General features: G+C 60.1%; 1 protein-coding gene and 1 long non-coding RNA gene across 5 annotated transcripts in view; one reads left to right on the top strand and one right to left on the bottom strand.

Moving 5' to 3' along the window:
• DHRS3 (dehydrogenase/reductase 3) overlaps nt 1-19,954 on the bottom strand; it is a 37,983-nt gene that overhangs the window by 10,288 nt on the left and 7,741 nt on the right. Inside the window, exon 1 of one of the 2 annotated variants that reach the window (XM_046660521.1) lies at nt 5,655-5,829. The exons of the other annotated variant lie outside the window; for it this stretch is intronic. Within the exon in view, the coding sequence (XP_046516477.1) occupies nt 5,655-5,720 (66 nt within the window). The 5' untranslated portion in view covers nt 5,721-5,829. Of the gene's footprint in view, nt 1-5,654; nt 5,830-19,954 lie in introns of those variants that run through there. 2 annotated transcript variants of the gene reach the window in all.
• Nucleotides 5,980-19,954, top strand: part of LOC124239120 (uncharacterized) — a 30,932-nt gene continuing 16,957 nt past the window's right edge. For all 3 annotated transcript variants that reach the window (XR_006888545.1, XR_006888544.1, XR_006888543.1), the window contains exon 1: nt 5,980-13,017. This is a non-coding gene — a long non-coding RNA (uncharacterized LOC124239120). The remainder of the gene's footprint in view (nt 13,018-19,954) is intronic.

Below are 19,954 nucleotides of genomic sequence, written 5' to 3'. Positions count from 1 at the left end.
ATCCATCCATCCATCCATCTACCCATTCATCCATCCATCCACCCACCTAATCCTTCCTTCCTTCCTTCTTCCTCTCATCCACCCATCCATCCGTTCACCCTCCTTTCTTCCTTCTACCCACCCCACCCCATCATCCAACCATCCATCTAATTTCTAAGTATGCCAGCCTAAGGTGAAGGGAATCCTTGGCCTTCTTTCTCCTGCTTGGTCCCTGCCCAACCGCATCGCACCTCCAGCTCATATGGGGAACAGGACACTGGGGCTTGCACAGCTCCCTGGGGTCTGGCTGAGGCAGAGAGAGGTACCTCTGGGGACTCTGAGAATTTCTAGACAAGCCGACAGAAAGGGGAAGCTTAAAGCTGGGGGCCTTGTTGGAAGGCGCAGGGGTCCAGACACCTGGGAGCACCAGTGATCACCTCAGAGGGTCTGGAGCAGTGGCCCAGATGGGGTGCCCTTCATTCTGGGAACCCTGGGTTGCTTTTCAGCCCAAACAGGTGTGCGTGAGTTTCCAGTGGAAGGGGCACCAAGGGCCTAGGGACTCCTGGTCCAGATGACTAACTTGTCCTGGCCCCCCCTAGTCCTCAGGTAGGGTTGAGGAGGGCAGGGGTCTAAGCCCCCTCTCCCCCCGGGTCTGCCCAGGAAACTGGCAGTCGGGGAACCAGGGAGGCCAGCACAGTCATGGCTGGAAGGACGCCCTGGAGAGGGACATGGGCTGGGCGAGGGAGGTGAAATGAAGGCTGCGTCCCACCATCTCCCATGGGTGGGGGATGCACCCAGGTGGGACCCTGAGGTTTGGCCATTTCCTTTCGGGGGTCTGTTGGGGACACCCCTTGTGGGCTGGGGGACTCCTCCTCACGCTCTGCACTCAGAGCCCCCACCTCTCCCTGGGCACCATGACAGGTGTGCTTTCTGCCCTCCTCACGCCAACCCCACTGGGCTGGGAACCCCCTGCGGGCCTCGGTTCTGGCTTGTTCATTATCATATCCCAGTGCCCAGTAGGGCATGTGCTGTTTGTCGAGTGAACGAACAAAAGTTCAGGATCACAGATGGGATGGGGTGGGAGGTAGTGAAACGGCCTCTTTAAGGCCCAGACCATCCTATCTTCCTTGCCTGAGCCATTTAGGGTCCCAGGACATTCAACACAGATCTAGTTGGACCAAGAGTCACTGAGACCTGGGGTTTCCCCAAGAACCTCAAAACCACTGTGGCGCTGAGCTGCGAGGAGCCAGGTCAGAGGCTGGGACCCTTGAAACGGGGCATGGGGTCAGTCTCAAAGGAAAACGAGGCTCAGGCTGGTGAGTGTGTGCCTTGCTGTGTGTCTCTGTGCCTGTGAGTGTGCGTCTCTGTGCCTGTGTGTGAGCGTCTGCAGCCTTTTGCGCCGCTGTGAGTCTCCTAGGCCCCTGGTAGATGCTCAGAGTCCCCGGGGAGCCAGGCTGGGCACGTTCCCGTCTTAGGACCCAGGTGCATCTCCACGGGGATGAGGTGGCCCAGGCTGGTCCACTGGGGATGGGAAGCGAGGGAGACAGCTGAGTGGAGGGAATGGCCGGAGGTGCTCTAGCCACTGTCCTTCTTGCCTTCTCCTCCTCCTCCAGTCCCCTGCCCGAGCCCTCCCGGGACTCAGAGTCACTGCCCAGGAAACTGGCAGGTACAGCTCAGCACACCTGCCCTGGGCTCCTGCCCAGACTCACCCGGGGCTGACCCCGGACCGCTGACAGCACAGGGCCCCACCCAGTGCCAGCATGAGGGTGCGGAGCGGGCAGGCGGAGGCAGGGGCCCGGGAGGACGGCCTGGGCAGGGGGCAGAGATACGAGCCCAACACGGCCTCCTCTTCACGGACTCCGGGGACAGGGGGCAGCAGGAGGGTAGGTGGCCCCGAGCTTACTCCTAAGCCGGGTTTATACTCTAGGGGCTCTGGGCAGCTCGGCACCTCCTGGCCGCCCTCCCCTCCGGGGCAGACACTTAGCTTCTGTCCTCCTTTGAGGCTCCTGACCGGTGAGGGGGAGGGGAGAGGAGACAGCCCTCTGGCCTCCCGGCACAGGGCCCACGCTGGCCACGGCTGCCCTGCCCAGCCAGGGCCTCTGAGCACAGGCACGGCTTCCTGCCCTTCCCCCCAGGGCTGCCTTCTGCAGCCACAGCGAGCCGAGCCCCCGAGCGGCCCCAGAGCTGAAGGCTGGGAGGACCCTCTCCTTACAGCCTGGGAGGTGGGGCTCCAGGGAGCCGAGGAACCCCCCAGAGTCACACGCAGTGCGGGGTGGAGGCAGGACTCAACACAGAGCCTCTGTCCTCTGCAGAGGCTCCCCTGAACCCCACGGGGGACAGCCCGAGCTTCGAGAGTCCCGCTCCCGAATTGCACATGTCCTGGGACTGGCATTCATCCCCCAGCCTCTCTCCTGTTTCACCTCCTCCACGTCCGCAACAACCCCACCCATCGCTCCCCAGGACCACTCGGAGGGCCTGCTGTGGGGACCCAACAGAGAACAAAACAGACAGGTCCCTGCCTCCGTGAGCCTATGTTCCAGTCGGGGAGACAGCGAAGGAAGGAGAACACAGTGGGACACAAATTACAGTGAGTAGGGTAAAGAATAAACGAGGGAACCTCATTTAAAGTGGGGGATTTATGAGGTTGCTATATTATGCCCATCATAGAGAGAAGGAAACTGCAGCTCAGAGAGGCTAAGCAACTTGTCTGAGGTCACACAACAACTGAAGGACAGCTGGGATTTGAACCAAGGTTTTTCACCACCACTCTCCCCGGAGGAGAAAAGCCATTTCCTCTCTTTCTGGGGTCTTGTGGGGATTCAGCACGCAGGAGCTGGCCCCCACTATGTGTTGACTGTGTGTTCTCTGTTATTATTTCCCACGGAGAGGAAGGGCTGAGAAAATTCCAGCCCAGCCCCTTGACACACCCTCTTCTGGAGCCATGAGCGTGATGAGCGACGATGACATGGAAAAATGCTCAGGGATCTAGTGTTCAGAGCCAAAGGGCGCAGCACTGTCCACATAGGGTAATCTCAACCCTGAAAACCGAACAGGCTCGTGGAAGTCACCGGCTACCCGGGAACCGGGGTTGTCTCGGGGTGGGGCCAGGGTGACTGTCGCTTGCTTCTTTACGCTTGTCTGTACAGGGAAAAGTGCCTCATAAGGAGAAGCGCCGTTATTTACGGCCTAAAGGAGGCGGGGTAGAGCGCCCCTACAGATGGTTCCTGCACAGGTGACCCAGCCCCGCCGTCCCCAGACCCCTGGCAGTGCCTCTTGGGGGCTCCCCTCCATCGTGAGGTGACTGTCCATTGGCGTCTCTCTCCCCACTGTTGAGTGGATGAGGGAGGGAGCTCGCTGGGGCTCCAGAGCCCCCAGGCTGCGCTCACTCACTGCCCACTGCCCGTGGCCCCAGGAGTGCCGTCACTGTCATTCGAGTCTACCCCCTGTCTCTTGGAGAGCAGGGACTAAACCTCATGAATTCGGGCTTCCCTGTGATCCTGTCTATTGCCCAGCACAGGCTATTTTTCTCTGTTTTAAATGCCAAGACTACTTGTGGACTCCTATTCATCCTGCAGGACCCCACTTGAATGCCCCCTCAGTTCAGAAGCTTCCCCAGCTGCTCCTTCCATCCTCCCTATGACAGTAACACCACTACATGATGGCTGACACCTACTGAGCACATCCACGTGTTCTCTCCTTCCATCCTCGCGATCCCACGAGTGGGTATGCTTACTCTCTCCATTTTACAGGCGAGGCTCAGACGGGTGAAATGACTTGCCCAGGGTCACACCACTTATAAGCAGCGGCGCGGTGTGACTCAGAACTCACGTTCCCGACCGCCAACACCAACCCTGGTTCCTGCCTCCGCTGGGGCACAGGTGCGAGCCTGCTGGGCCTGTCTGTGAACCCCGCCTCCCCCACGGGCTCAAGAGGGCCTCTGGGGAATCCTATTCACCTCGTCACTCAGCATCCAGCACAGGCCAGGCCCTGAGTAAAAGCCAACTAGCGGTGTCACATGGCACTGGCACCAGGAAGCCCCTAGAAAAGTCTGCTGACGGGATCAGTGAGCGCCTCTTCCCCACCCAGCCCGGCCTTCCTCCCCAGACGGGCTCGCCCTCGTGCCTGCGCTTGGCCTTCCCGGCTGGAGTTCAGCTGCGGAGCACAATCGCTGTGTGACATGAGCCGGGTGGTCTCAGCCAGGGCCCAGGAGGAGCATCTTTTTGTAAGCGGCAGTCTGGAAGGACCCAAGGCTCTGGGCAGGTGTCTCCCAGCTCGCGTCCCACGGCCCCATGTTTCAGAGCGAAGTGGCGCTGAGCTGGCTTCTCAGAAGGAAAGAAAATACCCAGCAGAGACCCCAAACCATGGCAGGGAGGGTGGGGGGTGGAAGGGTACACTGCCCGGCCCCGCTCTCAGCACCTCCCGCAGGAGGTTGTTAATAAAAATCCACCCTGGCGGCCAGCGGGGAACAAGCAGGTGGGGACACTCGGTGTGTGACACGTCCAGCGTCAGAGCAGGGCCCCAAGAAGTGGGTGCGCCCTGTGCACATGGACACACACTCTCAACAGCTGTGTGTATGGTTTAAGTTAAATTGTGAGCTCTCCCCTCTTTCACATGCGGGCCCATTTCCAAAAAGAGGCCCCTATCCCTTGAGGAGAGCGGCCCAGAACGCGGGCTTGGGATCCGGGCCGCCTGGGTTCGCTTCTCCGATCCACCACTTAGGAGCCCATGAACCCGGAACACCCAGCGACCCGCCCTGTGAGTCAAGGACAGTGAAGCACTCGTTTCGCAGGGCAGTTGGGAGGATGAAGAAAGGACACGATCTCTGCAAGCTACTATGGTCACTACTGTTACCATTAACTCAGGAACAGGAAGAGCGGCCCCCTCGCTCACAGAAGACCCCAGTGTCCCCCACAACACTGGAGTCATCGGGTGACGATGCCTGGAAGACCCCAGCCGGGGCTCTCTGCCTCCAGACGCAGCCTGCACGGGGCACAGCCACAGAATCTTCAAGACCTCTCTGTCCCCATCCTTGTCCCTGACTCAGAAGGCCCTCCTCAGTCCATGCCCCCCGCCCAGGAAGGTGGAGACAGCTGGCGAGGAGCTGCAGGCCCCCAGGGAGAGGAGCTCCCGGGAGCAGAGGTCTCCATGCTGCGCTCTGGGCAACCCGGGGGGCTCCACGGGGACGCTCGGGGCTGCAGACAGGGCCCCAGGCACCGCTCCCAGGCCACCCAGAGCAGTGGCACCTCATTAGGGTTCTGTAACAGTTATTTCTATAAAGAGTCTGTTGCTAAAGAAAATAATCAGGTTTGAATGCTACCGCTCTCATGGCCTTTCTGGGACAGAAGCTTCTTCTTCTAAGAATGAACCCATTCGATGCTCCTCGCTGTCACCCACTGGGAGTGCTGGCCTGTCACACCCAGCAAGCCTATGGGCCCTTCCTCCAAAGACGACCCTTCAGAATCGATGGCAGTGAGTGGGTGCTGCCTCGAGACATTTCCAGACTTTCCAATCTTTCCCCCTTCCCTCCCGGGAGCCCTGTTTCCAGACTCCGCACACCCCTGTCTGCACCCTGCCCTTTGTGCAGCCTCAATTTGCTAGCTGTGCCCACCGCTGACCTGTGACCCCCGGGGGTCAGAGGTGACAAAACCCACTGGGCCTCTCTGTCAGGGACTTACTTGGGCTGGAGCCCGTCCTCCATTCCTCTTCCTGCTGCCGAGCTGCCCGAGCGACAGGCAGGACATCGCTGCACAGCCGTGCACAGTAGGCCCGCCTGGCTTCCTGACCTGCTTGGGCCTGCCCAGAATGTTCTGGCTCCCGCCAGCTCAGTTGCTGGAGGCACGGTCATGCAGCTCCGCAAATTAGATCAGCCAGCGGTGTCCTCCTCCCACGAGGTCCTGACCGCAGCCTGGAGCCGGACAGACTTCCCCTCGGCCCACGTCCAGCCTGCGGCCGGCCCCTGGGGAGTCACAGGGCTCCCTGGGAGGGAGGCGTGGCACCCAATTTATACACAAGGAAACTGAGGCACGGCAGGGCGCTGCAATAGAGCCGGAGTCACTCAGCCGGGGTCAGCAGAGCTGGGCCTCCAACCCGCTCGGTCTGGGGCCCAATCCGGCTCCCTCAGCCACGGTACCTCCCCTGCAGGAGCCAAGTGACCCCGTCAAAGGACATACCAGTTCATGGCACAGGTGTCACCAAGCACATGCCGTATGACAAGGACTGGGCAGGAAGGAAGGACGCGGCCCTGCGCTGGCACAGCACAGGGGCCCGCAGAGCAAGAGCTTGCTGAACGGGTGACAGTGACGACCCTCACCCGCTGTGGGGACACTGGGGGCCCTTAGGGGCAGAGGTGGGAGAGCAGGGGAGGACAGGGGCTGCCCTCCTGAGCGCGGGTCAGCACGGGGCCCAGGAGCTTCCTCGGTCCTCCGGGGGGCACTCACCATCGATTGCCACAGCTAACGTTGCCGGGTTCCCCCTGGGTGCGGGGCCCTGGGATAGGCACGCAGACCTAGTCTTCACAACGGCCCCGGGGGGTAGTGGCTGGACTTGCGTCCCCCTAGAAGTTATGTCCAAGTCCTAACTCTGGATACCCGTGAATGTGACCTTATTTGGAAAAAGGGTCTTTGCCGAAGAAATAAAGTTAAGGATCTTGAGAGGCAATCCCCCTGGATGAGGGTGGGCCCTGAATGCACCGACAGGTGTCCTTACAGAGACGGATGAGAGACACGCAGAGCAGAGCAGAGCAGAGGCCACGTGACGGCGGAGGCCGAGGTGGGAGCGGTGCTGCCAGGAGCCCCCAGGAGCTGGAAAAGCCGAGGAAGGGTCCTTCCGAGAGCCTCCGGAGGGAGCGTGGCCCTGCCGACCCCTTGACGCCAGACTTCTGGCCTCCAGAACGGCGACAGAATAAACTTCTGTTGTTCTGAGCCACCAGCTTATGGTCACTGGTCGTGGCAGCGACAGAAACTAGTACAGGCAGGTCCCGTCTCCTTACTCTCCGGATGCGGCCCAGAGAGGCCTGGCCCGAGGAGCCCGAGGCAAGTGGGCAGGAGACTCCCTGCTTTGACCTTGGCCCCCCGACCCCCGCCCTGCCCCGGTCTATTCTCAACACAGCAGCCAGGGAGATCCTTCTACAAAGTAAGTCAGACCTTGACGCTCTGCTCACAACTCCCAGTGCCTCCCGTCTTACCCAGAGTGAAATCTAGAGTTTCTATGACCACAGGCCCTTTCCAATCCAGTGTGCTCCCATCTCTCCACCTTCAGCTCTTCCCCTCCCAGGGCTGACTGGTCTGCACCACCTTGGTCTCCTTGTTTGCATAACCACCTCATCCACTTCTACCTCAGGGCCTTTGCACCAACTGTTCACTGTCCTCTTGCCCCAAGTAGCCCTCTCGCCCTGCCTTCTCTTCTTATAGCTCCTGCTCAAGTGACTCTACCTGTGAGGCCTTCATGTAAAATGCCCCCACCCCCACAGACACTTGCTTCCTAGTCCTATCCCGGCTTTTGAAAAATAATTTTTTATTAAAAAACTTTATTTTTTTAGAGCAGTTTTAAGTTCACGGAAAACTGAGCAGAAGGTGCAGAGCTCTCCAGCATACTCTCTGCCCACACTCATGCGTAGCCTCCTCCATTATTGTTGGCACCAGACTGCACCTTTGTTACAACTGATGAACCGACACTGACGGGTCATGATCACCCCAGGCCCATCATTTACACCGGGGTTTGCGCTCGGTGTTGTTCCACAGAATTATGGGTTTGGATAAACATATAAAGACCTGTATCCACCACTGCAGCGTCGCCCAGAATAGTCCCCCTGCCCTGACAGCCCCTGCGCCCCACCTGTTCCTCTCCCCCTCCCCGCACCCCCAGCAACCCGATCCGATCCTTTCACTGTCTCCGTAGCTCGGCCTTTTCCAGAGTCTCATATGGGTGGAATCACACAGTGTGTGGCCTTCTCAGACTGGCTTCTTTCCTTAGTAACGTGCATTTGAGGCTCCTCCACATCTTTTCCCAGCTTGAGAGCTCCTTTCTTTCAAGTGCTGAATGACACAACGTTGTGGGCAGGTTCCCCCTCCTGAAGGACACCCTGGGGGCAGCTTCTGCCGCTACGAACACAGCTGCTATAAACACATGTGCGCACGCCCCTGCTTTTCCCTTCCCGGATCTCTTCCTTTCCACTCGCTGAGACACACGTCTCCCTCCGTGATGGATGCCTCACGTCCCCGAGGACAGAAGGCACCCCCCTCCACCTGCCAAGAGCCACATCTGTAGCAACTGCTCAGAAACCAAGTGTGACAACCGGCTAAGTCCCCCTCCCTTCCCGGCATGTGACTTGTGAATCTTTCTGGTTCTGGGGCCACCGGGGAAACCGTCCAGGGAAACTGGCTCAGGGGCTCGCTCACTCACAGGGAGAGCAGAACAGCTCCCACTTCCAGCGGGAAACTCGAGCGCTCACGCGTCTTTTCACAACGGGAACAGCCTACGAGCCGGCCCGGGGCTGCGCGTCCTCTCTGTCCCCGAGTGCACTGGTGTGCGGAGCACGGAGCACCGGGTGGAGAGACTCGAGCCTGAGTCACGGGCTGAAGCCCCAAGACCCTTGCTTCAGGTCCTCCATCAGGTGACCTTGAGGGGGGTACCGAGGAGGGGAGGGGGCCCGGCATTTGCCCACCACTCTCCGGCACGGGCACGTCCTCAGCATCGTCCTCCGGAGAAATGGGGCCCTACGCCCAGTGCAGGGATGACGCTCAGACAGGCAGAGTAACTCACGCCGGCCGCACCACCAAAAGTTTCAGAGCAACATGGACCCTGGGCCCCAAAGCCAAGCTCCTTCACCACCCCCATCCCGCCTCTTTCCTTCCTTCCTTCCTTCACTCACTCACTCATTCAAGGAGTGTTCATTGAGAGGGGATCACGTCCCAGGCACTGCTGGGGTCCTAGGGTACAGTGGGACATGAACTCACCCACTCTCCTGGAGCTGGCTTTCCTGTGTGCATGGGAAAGATGGAGGACAATAAACACCCGAACGATTGACTGTACAATGTATAAAGGTGGCCAAAAGTGCGTGGGAGGAACAGGAAGCTTTGTAGGGGGGCTGGGTGGGGGTGATTATGGCGTGGGCATGGTATTTAGATGTGGGGGGACAGAAAAAGCTTCTCTGACAAGGTAACATTTGGGCAGATACTTGAAGGAAGTGAAGGAGGGAGCGATGCAGACATCTAGGGAAAGAGCATTCCAGCCCGAGGAAACAGGCAGTGCAAAGGCCCTGGGGTGGGAATGAGCTTGGTATGCTGGAGGACAGCAAGGAGGCCAAGTGGTGGAGAGAGAAGCAAGGGTGTGGGGCTGAAGCCATTGCGGGGGAGGGGCTTTGAATTCTCTTCCCAGTGACACTGGAAGCCCTCGGAAGGGTTGTGAACAGAGAATTGACACCCTCTGACTTGGATTTTGAAATGAGTTCTGACTGCTGGATTGGGGGTTTGGAACGGGGGTGGGAACCACACCAGTGGAGGGGGGCCAGCTAGGAGCTGCTGTACACACAGGTGACAGGTGCCACAGGTGGCCGGGGCTGGGGTGCTCTGCGGTAGAGGTGACGAAGAGGAGGCCTCCGCGGGGCTGCAGGTTGGGCTGCCAGAGGAAGGGGGGTCCCAGGACGACCCCAAACGGTTCAGCCTGAGAAAATGCAAGAAGGGGGCGCCACGCAGGAGCCCCTGCGCCTCCCTCTCCGGGAGGCGGGGGTCGGCTTTGGCAAGTCCTGGGTATGGAGGAAGAGAAAGGTCCCGACTTGGATCCCCAGGTCCCTTCAGCTTCCAGAACACTCAGCTTAAGCAGAGGGAGGAGGAGGGGCGGCGAGGAAGCAGTTCCAGGTGGCAGGGCCGCCTCCCCAGGAACAGGGTGCCCGGACGCGGCCAAGCAGGCCAGCTACCCACCAGCGCCGCTGGTAAACACACGGTTTCCAACAACAAAGCGGCCGAGGGTGGGTGCGGGGGTGGCGGGAGGAGCCGCGGGGACACCTCGGCGGGGCTGGCGGGAGGCTCCGGGAAGTCCTTCTGAAATGGCCCCAGGGCCAGGCGGAGGGGGCGGCCCGCGGGGGTCCCGGGAGGGCGTGGGGCGGGGCTGGGCTGCGGTCCTGGGTGGGGCTTGGGCTGCGATCCCACTTGGCGGACGGGAAAGGGGTGGAAAGGGTAGAGGAAGGGGGTGGGTGGGAGGTGGGGGGGGAGGGGCTGGGTCGGGGCGCGGATGGGGGGGCGCGATTGGGGAGGAGGTTGGGGCTTGGGGTTGGGGCGCCGATGGGGGCTTGAGGTTGGGGCTTCGGATGGGGAAAAGACGGGGAGGGGCCGGGCTGGGGTCCCGGACGCGGATGGGGGCGTGGGGACGGGGTCCCCCTCCCGCGGCGGGGACCGCCCGCTTCCTCCCCTGGGCGAGCGGGCGGTAAACAAACGCCGTGATGTCACGGGCGCCGCTGACCTGCGGCTGAACCCGGAGCTGTAAATGAGATGCAAGGTGCCAGCAGCCTGCAGGCCCGGCCGCGCCGCACGCTCCTGCGCGCCGGCCTGAGCTTACCCCAGCTGCGCGCGCGGACAGGATGCTGCCGACGCCACCAGACATTGCAACACGCAGCCAGTCTGCTGGCCGCCGCGTGAACCGGCCCGCCGCCCTCCGCCGCGCCCCCTGGCAGGCCCCGGCCCAGCTGCAGCGCCGCCTCCCTCCTCCGGAGCATCCCTGGGGCCGGCGGCTTCCACCCATCTGGGGGCGGCCGCTCCGCGAGGGACCCCATCCTCTGCCTCCCCGGGGGGCCTCCAAACCCAGGGCCCGGCCTCCTCCGGGGTCAGCCTTGGGCTTCCCGCCCGACCCACTGGGGAGGTGCCCGCCTCTGCGCTCGGCTTTCTGGGAAGCTCGCTCCTCTGGGGCGCGCGCAGGAGGCCTTCCTCCAGGTGTACGCAGAGGCCAAAGTGTCCTGACGGCTGCCCACCAGCCGCTCCCCCTCTCCACCAAGCAGGGGGCCGCGGTTTGCTCCAGAGAGCTCCGGGAGCGGCCCTGGACTGCACAGCCTTGGCAGCTCCCGGGCCTGAGCTGCCCTTTGGAATGGAAAGCCGCCTGGCTGGGGCCCGGCAGGCCGGCACTCTGCTCTGGAGTTGATTTGCTGTGTGACTTTTGGATGAGTCATTGGCGTCTCTGGGCTTCACCATCTCCGTCTGGGGAATTGAGAATCGAAACTGGCCTCCCTCTGCTCACCGTGGGGAAGGTCAAAAGTGCAAGAAACCCTCCCCGGACGCGGGGGCGGGGGGGGGCATGAGGCCTCAGGTTCAGGGCGTGCTGCCGGCCGTGGGAACTGGAGCTGCTCAGAGAGAGCCAGGCAGCCGCCCTCCTCACCCACCTGCCCCCAAACTCAGCCTTCTGGGTTTAGTTCGAGAAGCCAGGGCTGCGGGGGGATGGTTAACTAGTCCCCTGGGCGCAAGGAGCCCCCTCACTGGCTCCCCTACTTGGACTCCACTTACTGAAGTCCTTGTGGGGGTTGAGGGAACCTGGAAATGACCTCAGAGCTTTGAAAAGCACCCCAGGACGGCAGCGAGGCCCAGCCTCACACCAGAGCCCGGCCAGCGCCCCTCGATGAAGTTCGTCTTTCACGCCCTCTCCCTTCACAGCACCCGCTGTGTCATCTATATAGCACTTTGTCACTATCTGAAGTTTTAACAGTGATTTTCCACTTGTTTCCCCGTCGCCAACACACACCCTCTGGAACCAAGGTGCTCATGGTGAACCCCTAGCTTGGGAATCAGGTGGCTGTGAATATGTGAACGAATGAATGACGACGTCATTTTGCCGCCCCTGTGAGGTGGGCGACAACGTCCTTGAGGGGACCTTGGGAGGGATGAAGATGACAGCCGGTGCGGGGTGGCTCTCACGAGGACCGGCCACATAATTTGCCAGGCCCTGTGCATCACGAAAATTTGGGGCCCCGTGTTCAAAAATTGCTGACAACTTCAAGACAGCCACAGCGGGGCGTTAGTGCTGGGCCCTTCTAAGCGTGGGGTCCCGTGGGGCTGCCCAGGTCACACACCCGGGGAGCTGGCCAGGGCAATACCCAGGGGGCCGGAATGCCAAGTCACGGGCCTTCTGCCCCTGCCCTGGGCAGCAGGAAATCTGGCTCCGACAGAGCCACTCCGTGACGCAGAGCGGACACCGCCTTCTGGACAGACAGCTGACAACGGCCAGCTGACCCAGAGCTGCCCGCACACGTGCGACGTGAGAGCAGTCGGCCTGGAGTGGATCAGACTGAGGGGCGGCAGCAACCATGTGACATCGCCCTCGCCAGTGTTCACTCAGGAGCTGCTCTAAGAGCTACAGTGAGGCCACACGCACGCAACCCCTTAGCTTCGGTCCCCAAATCCAAAAAGCTCTAAATTCCTTCTCCTTAATTTTGACCCGTACATTTAGGCAAGTCCTCAAGGGGCTGTGGGCTTGAGCTATTGGCCCATTTTAGAGACGAGGCCCTGAGGTCCTGGAAACGTCAAGGGCGTGGGCAGGAAGCAGCTGAGCTGGGCCCCCAACCCTGGCAGCCCTTCTGGGAGCTGCTGCCGGAGGAGAGACCGGAGCTGCTGTTTTGGGAAAGAAGAGACAGACTTTGCATCAGGGTGACACCTTCAGTGTCCCCTTGCTACCCCAGCCTGAAAGTCGAGGTCCCTGAGCTGGCGGGCCCAGTAACACACGGCTGCCGTGTCCCCAGGAGACCTTCAGCTAATTAAGCGTTATTTATGGACTGGCCTCCGAGGACAAGCTTTAAATTACTTGCAAGCTGTGCCAAGGTAACTCTCCATCCCACAGGCTATTAATTAGGAGTCGGTTTCATCTCTGCTGGACGAAGGTCAAATGCCACGGAGTTGACCCTTCCGGCCGGCTGGCGTCAGGCTATCAGGCTGGTGATCTGAGCCCAGAGGGCTGGGAGTCCCGGGGACATGGTGGGACACTGCAGCCGGAAACGGCCTGGGCAGCACATCCTGCGAAGGCCACGCTGAGCGCAGACTGCGTGGGCCCCGGCCCGGGAAGCAGGTGAGGCGGGTCATCCTCCGCACGCGCCCTGCAGGAAGGGATGCCAGTGGTCCTCAGAGAGGGGCCCGTCCCTCCACCAGCAGAGGAGTCTGCTGGAAGATCAGGCTTCCCTCACCGTCCGCGACCCCAATCTGGTCCTGCTTCCTGTAGAACCCCTTCTTTGGCTCCCTAGTGCTCTCCCAGCCAAGTCCAGACTCTGCCCCACGGCCATGGAGCTCTGTGAGGTCCGGCCCGGCCCGTCTCCCACACTGTCCACTCATACTTTTGCTCTGGCCAGGCCAAACTCTCTGGGATTCCTCCAAGGGGCCAAACTCTCTCATCTCCCGCATTCCAGACACGCTCTTCCCCTCCGCCTGGGATGTTTTCCTTCCCCGGCCTCCGCCTCATCCTTGATGCTTCACCTTAGAACTTAGTCCCAGCCTTCCTTCCCCAAAAGCCAGACTGCTTGGATTCAAATCCCATGACTAGGTGTGCTGTGTGATGTTAGGCAAGTATTTAACCTCTCTGAGCCTTAGTTTTCTCATTTTTAAAACGGGGTCAGTAATAGCTCCTACCTCATAGGGTTGCTCCGAGGAGCAAATCAGATTGTCCCCGTAAATCACTTAGTGTGTAAGGAAGTCCTTTGTGAGCAACAATGTCAGAGTGGTTGGAAGCCCCGCCCTGTGCTCATCGCTGCCTCGTGCCACGGTTTGCTCCATCAGAGACCCCTCACACCATGATGTCACTGAGGGTCACTGGTCCATCATCCCAGCCAGACAGAGGGACCCAGAACCCTGTGTGCTTCTTCCCTGCAATGCCCACCTTGTCCCTGGGACCTGGAGAGCCCCCTGCATGCCCCTCCCTCCTGCCAAATCGACCCCCCAGGAAGCCTTCCAGGGTGACCCCGAGCCTGCTCGTGGAGCAGCTGCGCACCCAGTGCGGGGTCAACTGAACTTCCCTGTTTCTGTTTTGCTCTCCAAGGGCAAACCCTCCCCGATGACATTCTCCTGTCCTAGTCACACTGCCATGGGCTCTGCTGCTGGCGCTCTGACATCTTCCGTCCCTGGCCATCTTGAGTGGCACCTGGAGCAGAGCTTGTTTTCGGCAGGTGCTCAGGGCAGCTCCCACCTGCACTTTCGGAGCTGGCATGTTCGACAGTCTCCTGGAACCCTCCCCGTGGCCCTGGGGTTTGGGACTAGAGCTGTCACTTTATAGATGAGAAAACCGAGGCTCAGAGAGTGTGGCCGGAGAATAAAGGGCTCCCCCAGGAGACCCAGGTCCCAATCCTCAGAGCCTGTGAGCATGCCGCCTTACCTGGGAAAGGCAGATAGAATTAAATTTGCTACTCAGCTGACTTTAAAATAGACAAAGTATCACGGATTACCCAGGTGGGCCCCGCGAGTAACAAGGGGTCTTGGAGGTGGAAGAGGGGGACAGAAGAAGAGAGCCCGAGGGCGCTGTGACTACTCAAGCCGGCTCAGAGTGATGACTTTGAAGACGGGGGAAGGGGCCGCGAGCCACGGACTAGTGGCCTCTAGAAGCTGGAAAGGGCCAGAAAGCAGATTTGCCCCTGGAGCCGCCAGGAGGAAGGCAGCCCTGACACCTTGATTGTCGCCCAGTGAGACCCATTCGGACTTCTGACCTCCAGACCTGTAGGAGAGTCCCCGTGCCATCTGAGGTCACCGACTTGGGGGCGGTGTCTTAGAGAGGCCCCAGGAGGCTCAGATGGCGAGATTAGGGGGCTTGTCCAAGGCCTCCAGCAGGAGGAGTGGGGTCTGAACCCCAAAGTCTGTGGGACCCCAGGGGCACAGCAGCCCCTCCCCCGCTAACCTATCAGCATTGCTTCAAACAAACCGTTTCGGTTGTAAGGAAATGCCTGAGGGTTTCGTAAAGCGTGCACGAGAAGGGTTGGAGTAGCTGGCGGAACACGGCCCACAGCCTCACCATCGTGGCCACCACTTCCTGAGCGCTCACGCCATGCCCAGGACGTCCGAGGGATGATCTCACTGAATCTGCATTGTACAGATGACCACACTGAGGCTCAGAGAGGTCTAGGACGTGCCCCGGGCGCTCAGCCGTGAGTGGGAGAGCCAGCGCAGGAACTTTGCTTTGTTGACTCTCGAGCTCACAGTCTGATTCACTGTTCTATATCGGCTCCTTGAGAAGGAAAAAATGGAAAACAGGTGCACCCACACATACACACATGCACACGCACACACGCTCAGACATCTGCCAACACGAAGGCTCCAGAGGTGGCCCCCAAACCAGGCCAGGGGATCTGGCAGCAGAGGAGGCGTGAGCCCTCGGAGGGCACACGGCGTTCCTGGCCCTCCCTGCCCCGTGCCCCTGGTGGGCCTGGAGACCCGTGCTCCCCTGCTGCCTGCGTCCGGGGAGGCGGCCTGGAGAGTGGGGTGAGACTCCTCCTCTTTGCCACGAGGGACGTGAGGACACCGGCTGTGGGAGCCAAGGGTGGCTTGACTCCATGTGGGTGTGTCTGGCAGGCCTGCCTGCCTGCAGGAAGGTCACGCTGCCCTTTGCGGTCACGCTGGCCCCAGCTCCCCAGGATGACCTGCTGCTGGGCCCTGAGAGGTCAGGGCGTGCCGGGCTCGCCAGCTGGGCTCGACTGGGTCCCCCTGACCCCTGACTCTTCCTCCCACCTTGGAAGGACCCGGGATTAGCTCCTTTCTGGTTGCAGCCAGAGAGGAGGGAGAGGTGGCTTCTCACACCAGGGAAACAGCTGTGAACAGTGACAGCAAAGGGGTTTCCTTTACTCTCCTAGCACAGTGGCCTTAAATCCTCTAGAAAAGCTTACAAAGAAAGTCTCCTGACAACCTGCCAGGCCACCTTGAGTGTCTTTGAACTACAATCTCCCTGAGGGCAGGGAGCTTTCAGCTCAACTCTGAAAAGTCCATTCTGTCCTTTTCACCCATGAGTGTCAGTAAATGACCTGATAAGGTCTGCAGCACCAGACCTGGGAGGACTGGCTCACAGGCAGGCCTGGATCTCCTGGAAGTTTCTGCTTGAGCTGACCGAGAAGGGGACTGGTCTTCCCACAAGGAGGAGTACTGGACGTCTGCTCCCGCTCCCCTTTTCCTGGTAAACAGCACCCCAATTTCCCCCACAGAAGCCCACCTTCCCACTCTCAAACACCGCAGCTTGGCTGGGGCTGGCACACCCCTGGCTCAGAGACAGGCCTGTGATGCACAGCTGGCCAATCTATCATTAAACCATTACTAGTGACTGCTCCAGGCTCAAACCAGTGACAGCCAGGGAGACCCAATTCCGGGACCCTTCCAGAACTGCCGGACAGAGGACTCCAGTCTGTCCACTCGACTGGGAGCTGGGGATTTAAGCAGCAAGGGGCAGATGGGAGTGGCCCCGTGGTGGAGAGGGCCTGCCTAAGACCACGCGGTGGGAGCTGCTGGAGGCGTGCCGGGAGTGGGGCCTACCCTGGGATGGGCCGGTCACAAGCGTCAATAAACCAGCCTGAAGGACACGGCCGGACCCACCGTCAGGAGAGCCGTAATCAACGCTGTTGACCCATTTAGCCTCCCTGGCTGCTAAAGGCACGTGCTGCCCACACTCTGCTGGGGCTGTCAACACGATCTGTGCCGTGCCACAGAATGACTAACTGAGAGGCAACGAAACTCACTGCTTCGAGAGCAGACGCTGTGCGTTCAAATCCTACTTGGTCACTTAGTGGCTGCGAGATCTGAAGTTACCGAGCCTCAGAGTCCTGACCAGTAAGAAGAGGACGACAGCAGCCCCCACGCTGGGGCTTCCTGTGGGCAGCAAAACACTTGATTACGCGTCAAGTGCCAGAATGGTACCTGGCCCACAGTAGGTGCTCAGTAAACATGGCTCTAACTCGCTCTGATGGGTCGTTCATGCATTCACTCAGGCAGCAAACATTTATTAAGCACCTACTGTGTGCCACATACCTTGCCAGGTGCCCAGGACACTTGGTGAGTAAGAGGACATGTCCCTGACCCCGAAGATCTTACTGTGTCTTGGAGAAGATACATGGCAACAGGCAGCCGCAAAGCATGGTGAGTTGCCATGGTAACCCGGGACTTTGGCCTCACCACAGCCCAACCCTGACCAGTGAAGCTGTTTGGACGCAGAGATGAAAATGACTCATGCCCACGTAGGGGAAGCTGGTGGTTGTCAGGGGAGTGGGCAGCCGGGACCAGAGCAGAGCCCGGCCCTTGACCAGCATCCGCTCCTCAGCCGCAGAAGGGCATGCACTGGACCAGCCGCTGCCCATGAGGAAAGGGGCTGTCGCCACCAGTCATCTCAGCAGGGTCTGAGACCCCGAGTGGGAGGGAAGCTGCCGGCCTCTGAGCCCTCCCTGTGGGGAGAGTGATTCCCTCCCCCTGACGTCTAGAAAGGGTCGGGATTCCTGAGGCCTTCTGTGGCCCCGGCGGAACTCTCCCCTCCCTGGGGAATCCCAGAACCAGGGCGAGTCCGGCCAGCAGGTTCTTTGTCCTTTGCCCCTCGTCCCAGCAGAGCACCTGGTCCACGAAGCAAAAGGTGCAGAGCGGGGGCTGGGGGCTGTCCTCGGTCCCCTCCCCCAACCCGACTGGAGGGAGCCCCCCTTTCTTGCAAACGCTCTCACCCTGAACTAGGAGATTAACGTTATTTCACTGGATCTTCACCCCTTCCATTTTCAGCTGGGGCAACTGAAGCCCAGAGAGAGAAAGCTACTTGCCCAAGGTCACACAGCAGGTTGCCAGGTTGCCCTAGGATTCATGGGATTAGGAGCTAGCTCCTGGCAGCCCTGGCCGGCAGGCTGGCCTCTACCACTCACAGACCTTGGGGGCTGTGCCACTGCCCAAGGGCCAGCCCTCGGCTTTAATGCCAGGGTGGCCAAGTCATTCTCCCAGGGCTGGGAGCTGAATTGGGCTGGGCCCCCTTCGGGGGGCTGTCTCAGTCCTGCTTGAGTGACTAGGGCTTCTAGCGCACGGGTCCCTACTGGTGGTGGAGGGGCCCTGGCTGAGGGCTGGGCAGGGCCTGGCGTTCCCGCCGCCTGGGGTGGGAGTGGGGGGCCCTCTGCTGAGGGGCAAAGATACAAGGTAAGAGAAGGACACGTCAGTCCACAGACTTCCTCACCTTGGAATAAGGAGCCAGAGGTTGAGGCCTCAGTGAGATGACACTCGGCAGGTCCAGCTAAGGGTCAGCTGGGGACAGGAGTGTGTCCCGGGCAATTTCTGAGCACAGTTTTCTTCTCTTCCAAGCAGTGGCACTCCTTCAGAGCACACACAGAAATCATGCACGGACTTCTGAGCTGTGCGCTGATCTAGCTACATCGTGGTGGGGGCTCCTGAGAACCCTATCTGCTCCACCTCCCACGTGGTTCCGCCTCCTTGGAGCCCGGCGGGTGCTGTCGACCCCGTTTGAAAACCTGGTCCTAGAACCTCAAGTGGGGTTGGGGTCTGCCTTGGGCGCTGTCGGGGCTCAGATGGGCCAGGGGTCTGCAGAAGCGGGACGTGCAGACAGGAGATGATGTGTAAACACCTCCCCAGGAGCAGGTTTCAGTGTGGACAAAACGATCGCAGGGTTCATTTCTGCTTTTCTAGCCCCATCTTTGAAAGGCCACTGGAGAGGAAATTCGAGGTCACACTTCCCAAAGCAGGGGATGGCCACGGAGTCAGAGGGGCGTGGGCCAGGTGGCCTCTGCCAGGCTGACTGTTGCTACCAGGCCACAAATCTGTCCTATCTCCCCCTGGGCTTGGCCCTGGCTTCTGCGTCGCAGGACACCAGACGGGCCCCCGCGTCTGACCTGAGCTCCGGTCCTGATCTGAACCCGAGCCTGGAGGAGCTGGATGGGTTCTGATCGGATCCAGGCCAAAGCTCCTTACCCTGCGTCCGGGACAGGCATCGGGGGCCCAAGGACTCCTTAGCATAAAATGTGCATCTCCGTGCATGCTTCCCGGACAGGGTTATACTTCCTTCAGATCCTCCAAGGGCTCTACAGCCAGCAAAAGAGTGAGCCTGACTGCACTGCCCTCGCTTGCCATCTCCTTCAAGAAGTCTTCTAGGATTTCCCTTCATTCAGTGTCTCTCCCTCCTCAGCACCGTCAGAGCCCTCAGTAACTTCAGCTTTCGCCAGAAGGAGCTAGCACTCCTCGTCCCCGAGAACGGGCTCCTTGCTATTCGTGCTACTCAGGGAGTCGGAGGAGCGAGATACAGCTGGGCTCTTCAAAGCAAACCCTGCTCGCCAGGACGGCCTCAGTCCCTGGGTGAGAATCCCATTCACTGTGTGCAAATAACTCAGTGCCTAACGACATCCCGACATCCCAGGCACTCCAACCCTGCTTATCAGTCCTCTCTCCAGAACCCTCTGTGGACTAGGCCCCATTATTTAACTGCTTGTCCCTTGACCTCTCCATAACCCTCACTGGGGCCGAGGTTATCTGTCCCAGGGGAAAGGGCCTGCCTTTGAAGCTAGGAATCCTGGGGTCAAAGTCTGCCCTAGGCGACGCATCCACGGCAGCTCACTTCACCTGCATCTTAGAAATGGGCTGCGGGTCACACCTGCCCCTGGCAGGAGTAAGACAACGAACGTGAAAAAGCATGGTACAGTCATGCAGACGTCCACCCCACACAGGGTACCGTTCCACAGTCACTACAGGACCACAGGCATGTACGGTGTCACAGTGAGTGGAGAGTACCAGTCTTGGTGGTACTGTAGTCACTACTATATACCACAGGTAGTACCACAGTCTCCTGAAGGATAGTACCACGGTCATGTTACCACTATAGTCACCACAGTACCACAGCCACGTGCAGTACCACAGTCACCTGGAGGATAGTACCACGGTCATGTTATCACTATAGTCACCACAGTACCACAGCCACGTGCAGTACCACAGTCTCCTGAAGGATAGTACCACGGTCATGTTACCACTATAGTCACCACAGTACCACAGCCACGTGCAGTACCACAGTCTCCTGA

The sequence above is a fragment of the Equus quagga genome, chromosome 5 (assembly GCF_021613505.1).
Source record: "Equus quagga isolate Etosha38 chromosome 5, UCLA_HA_Equagga_1.0, whole genome shotgun sequence".
Taxonomy (NCBI): Eukaryota; Metazoa; Chordata; class Mammalia; order Perissodactyla; family Equidae; genus Equus; species Equus quagga.
This window is presented reverse-complemented; position numbering and strand designations above follow the sequence as displayed.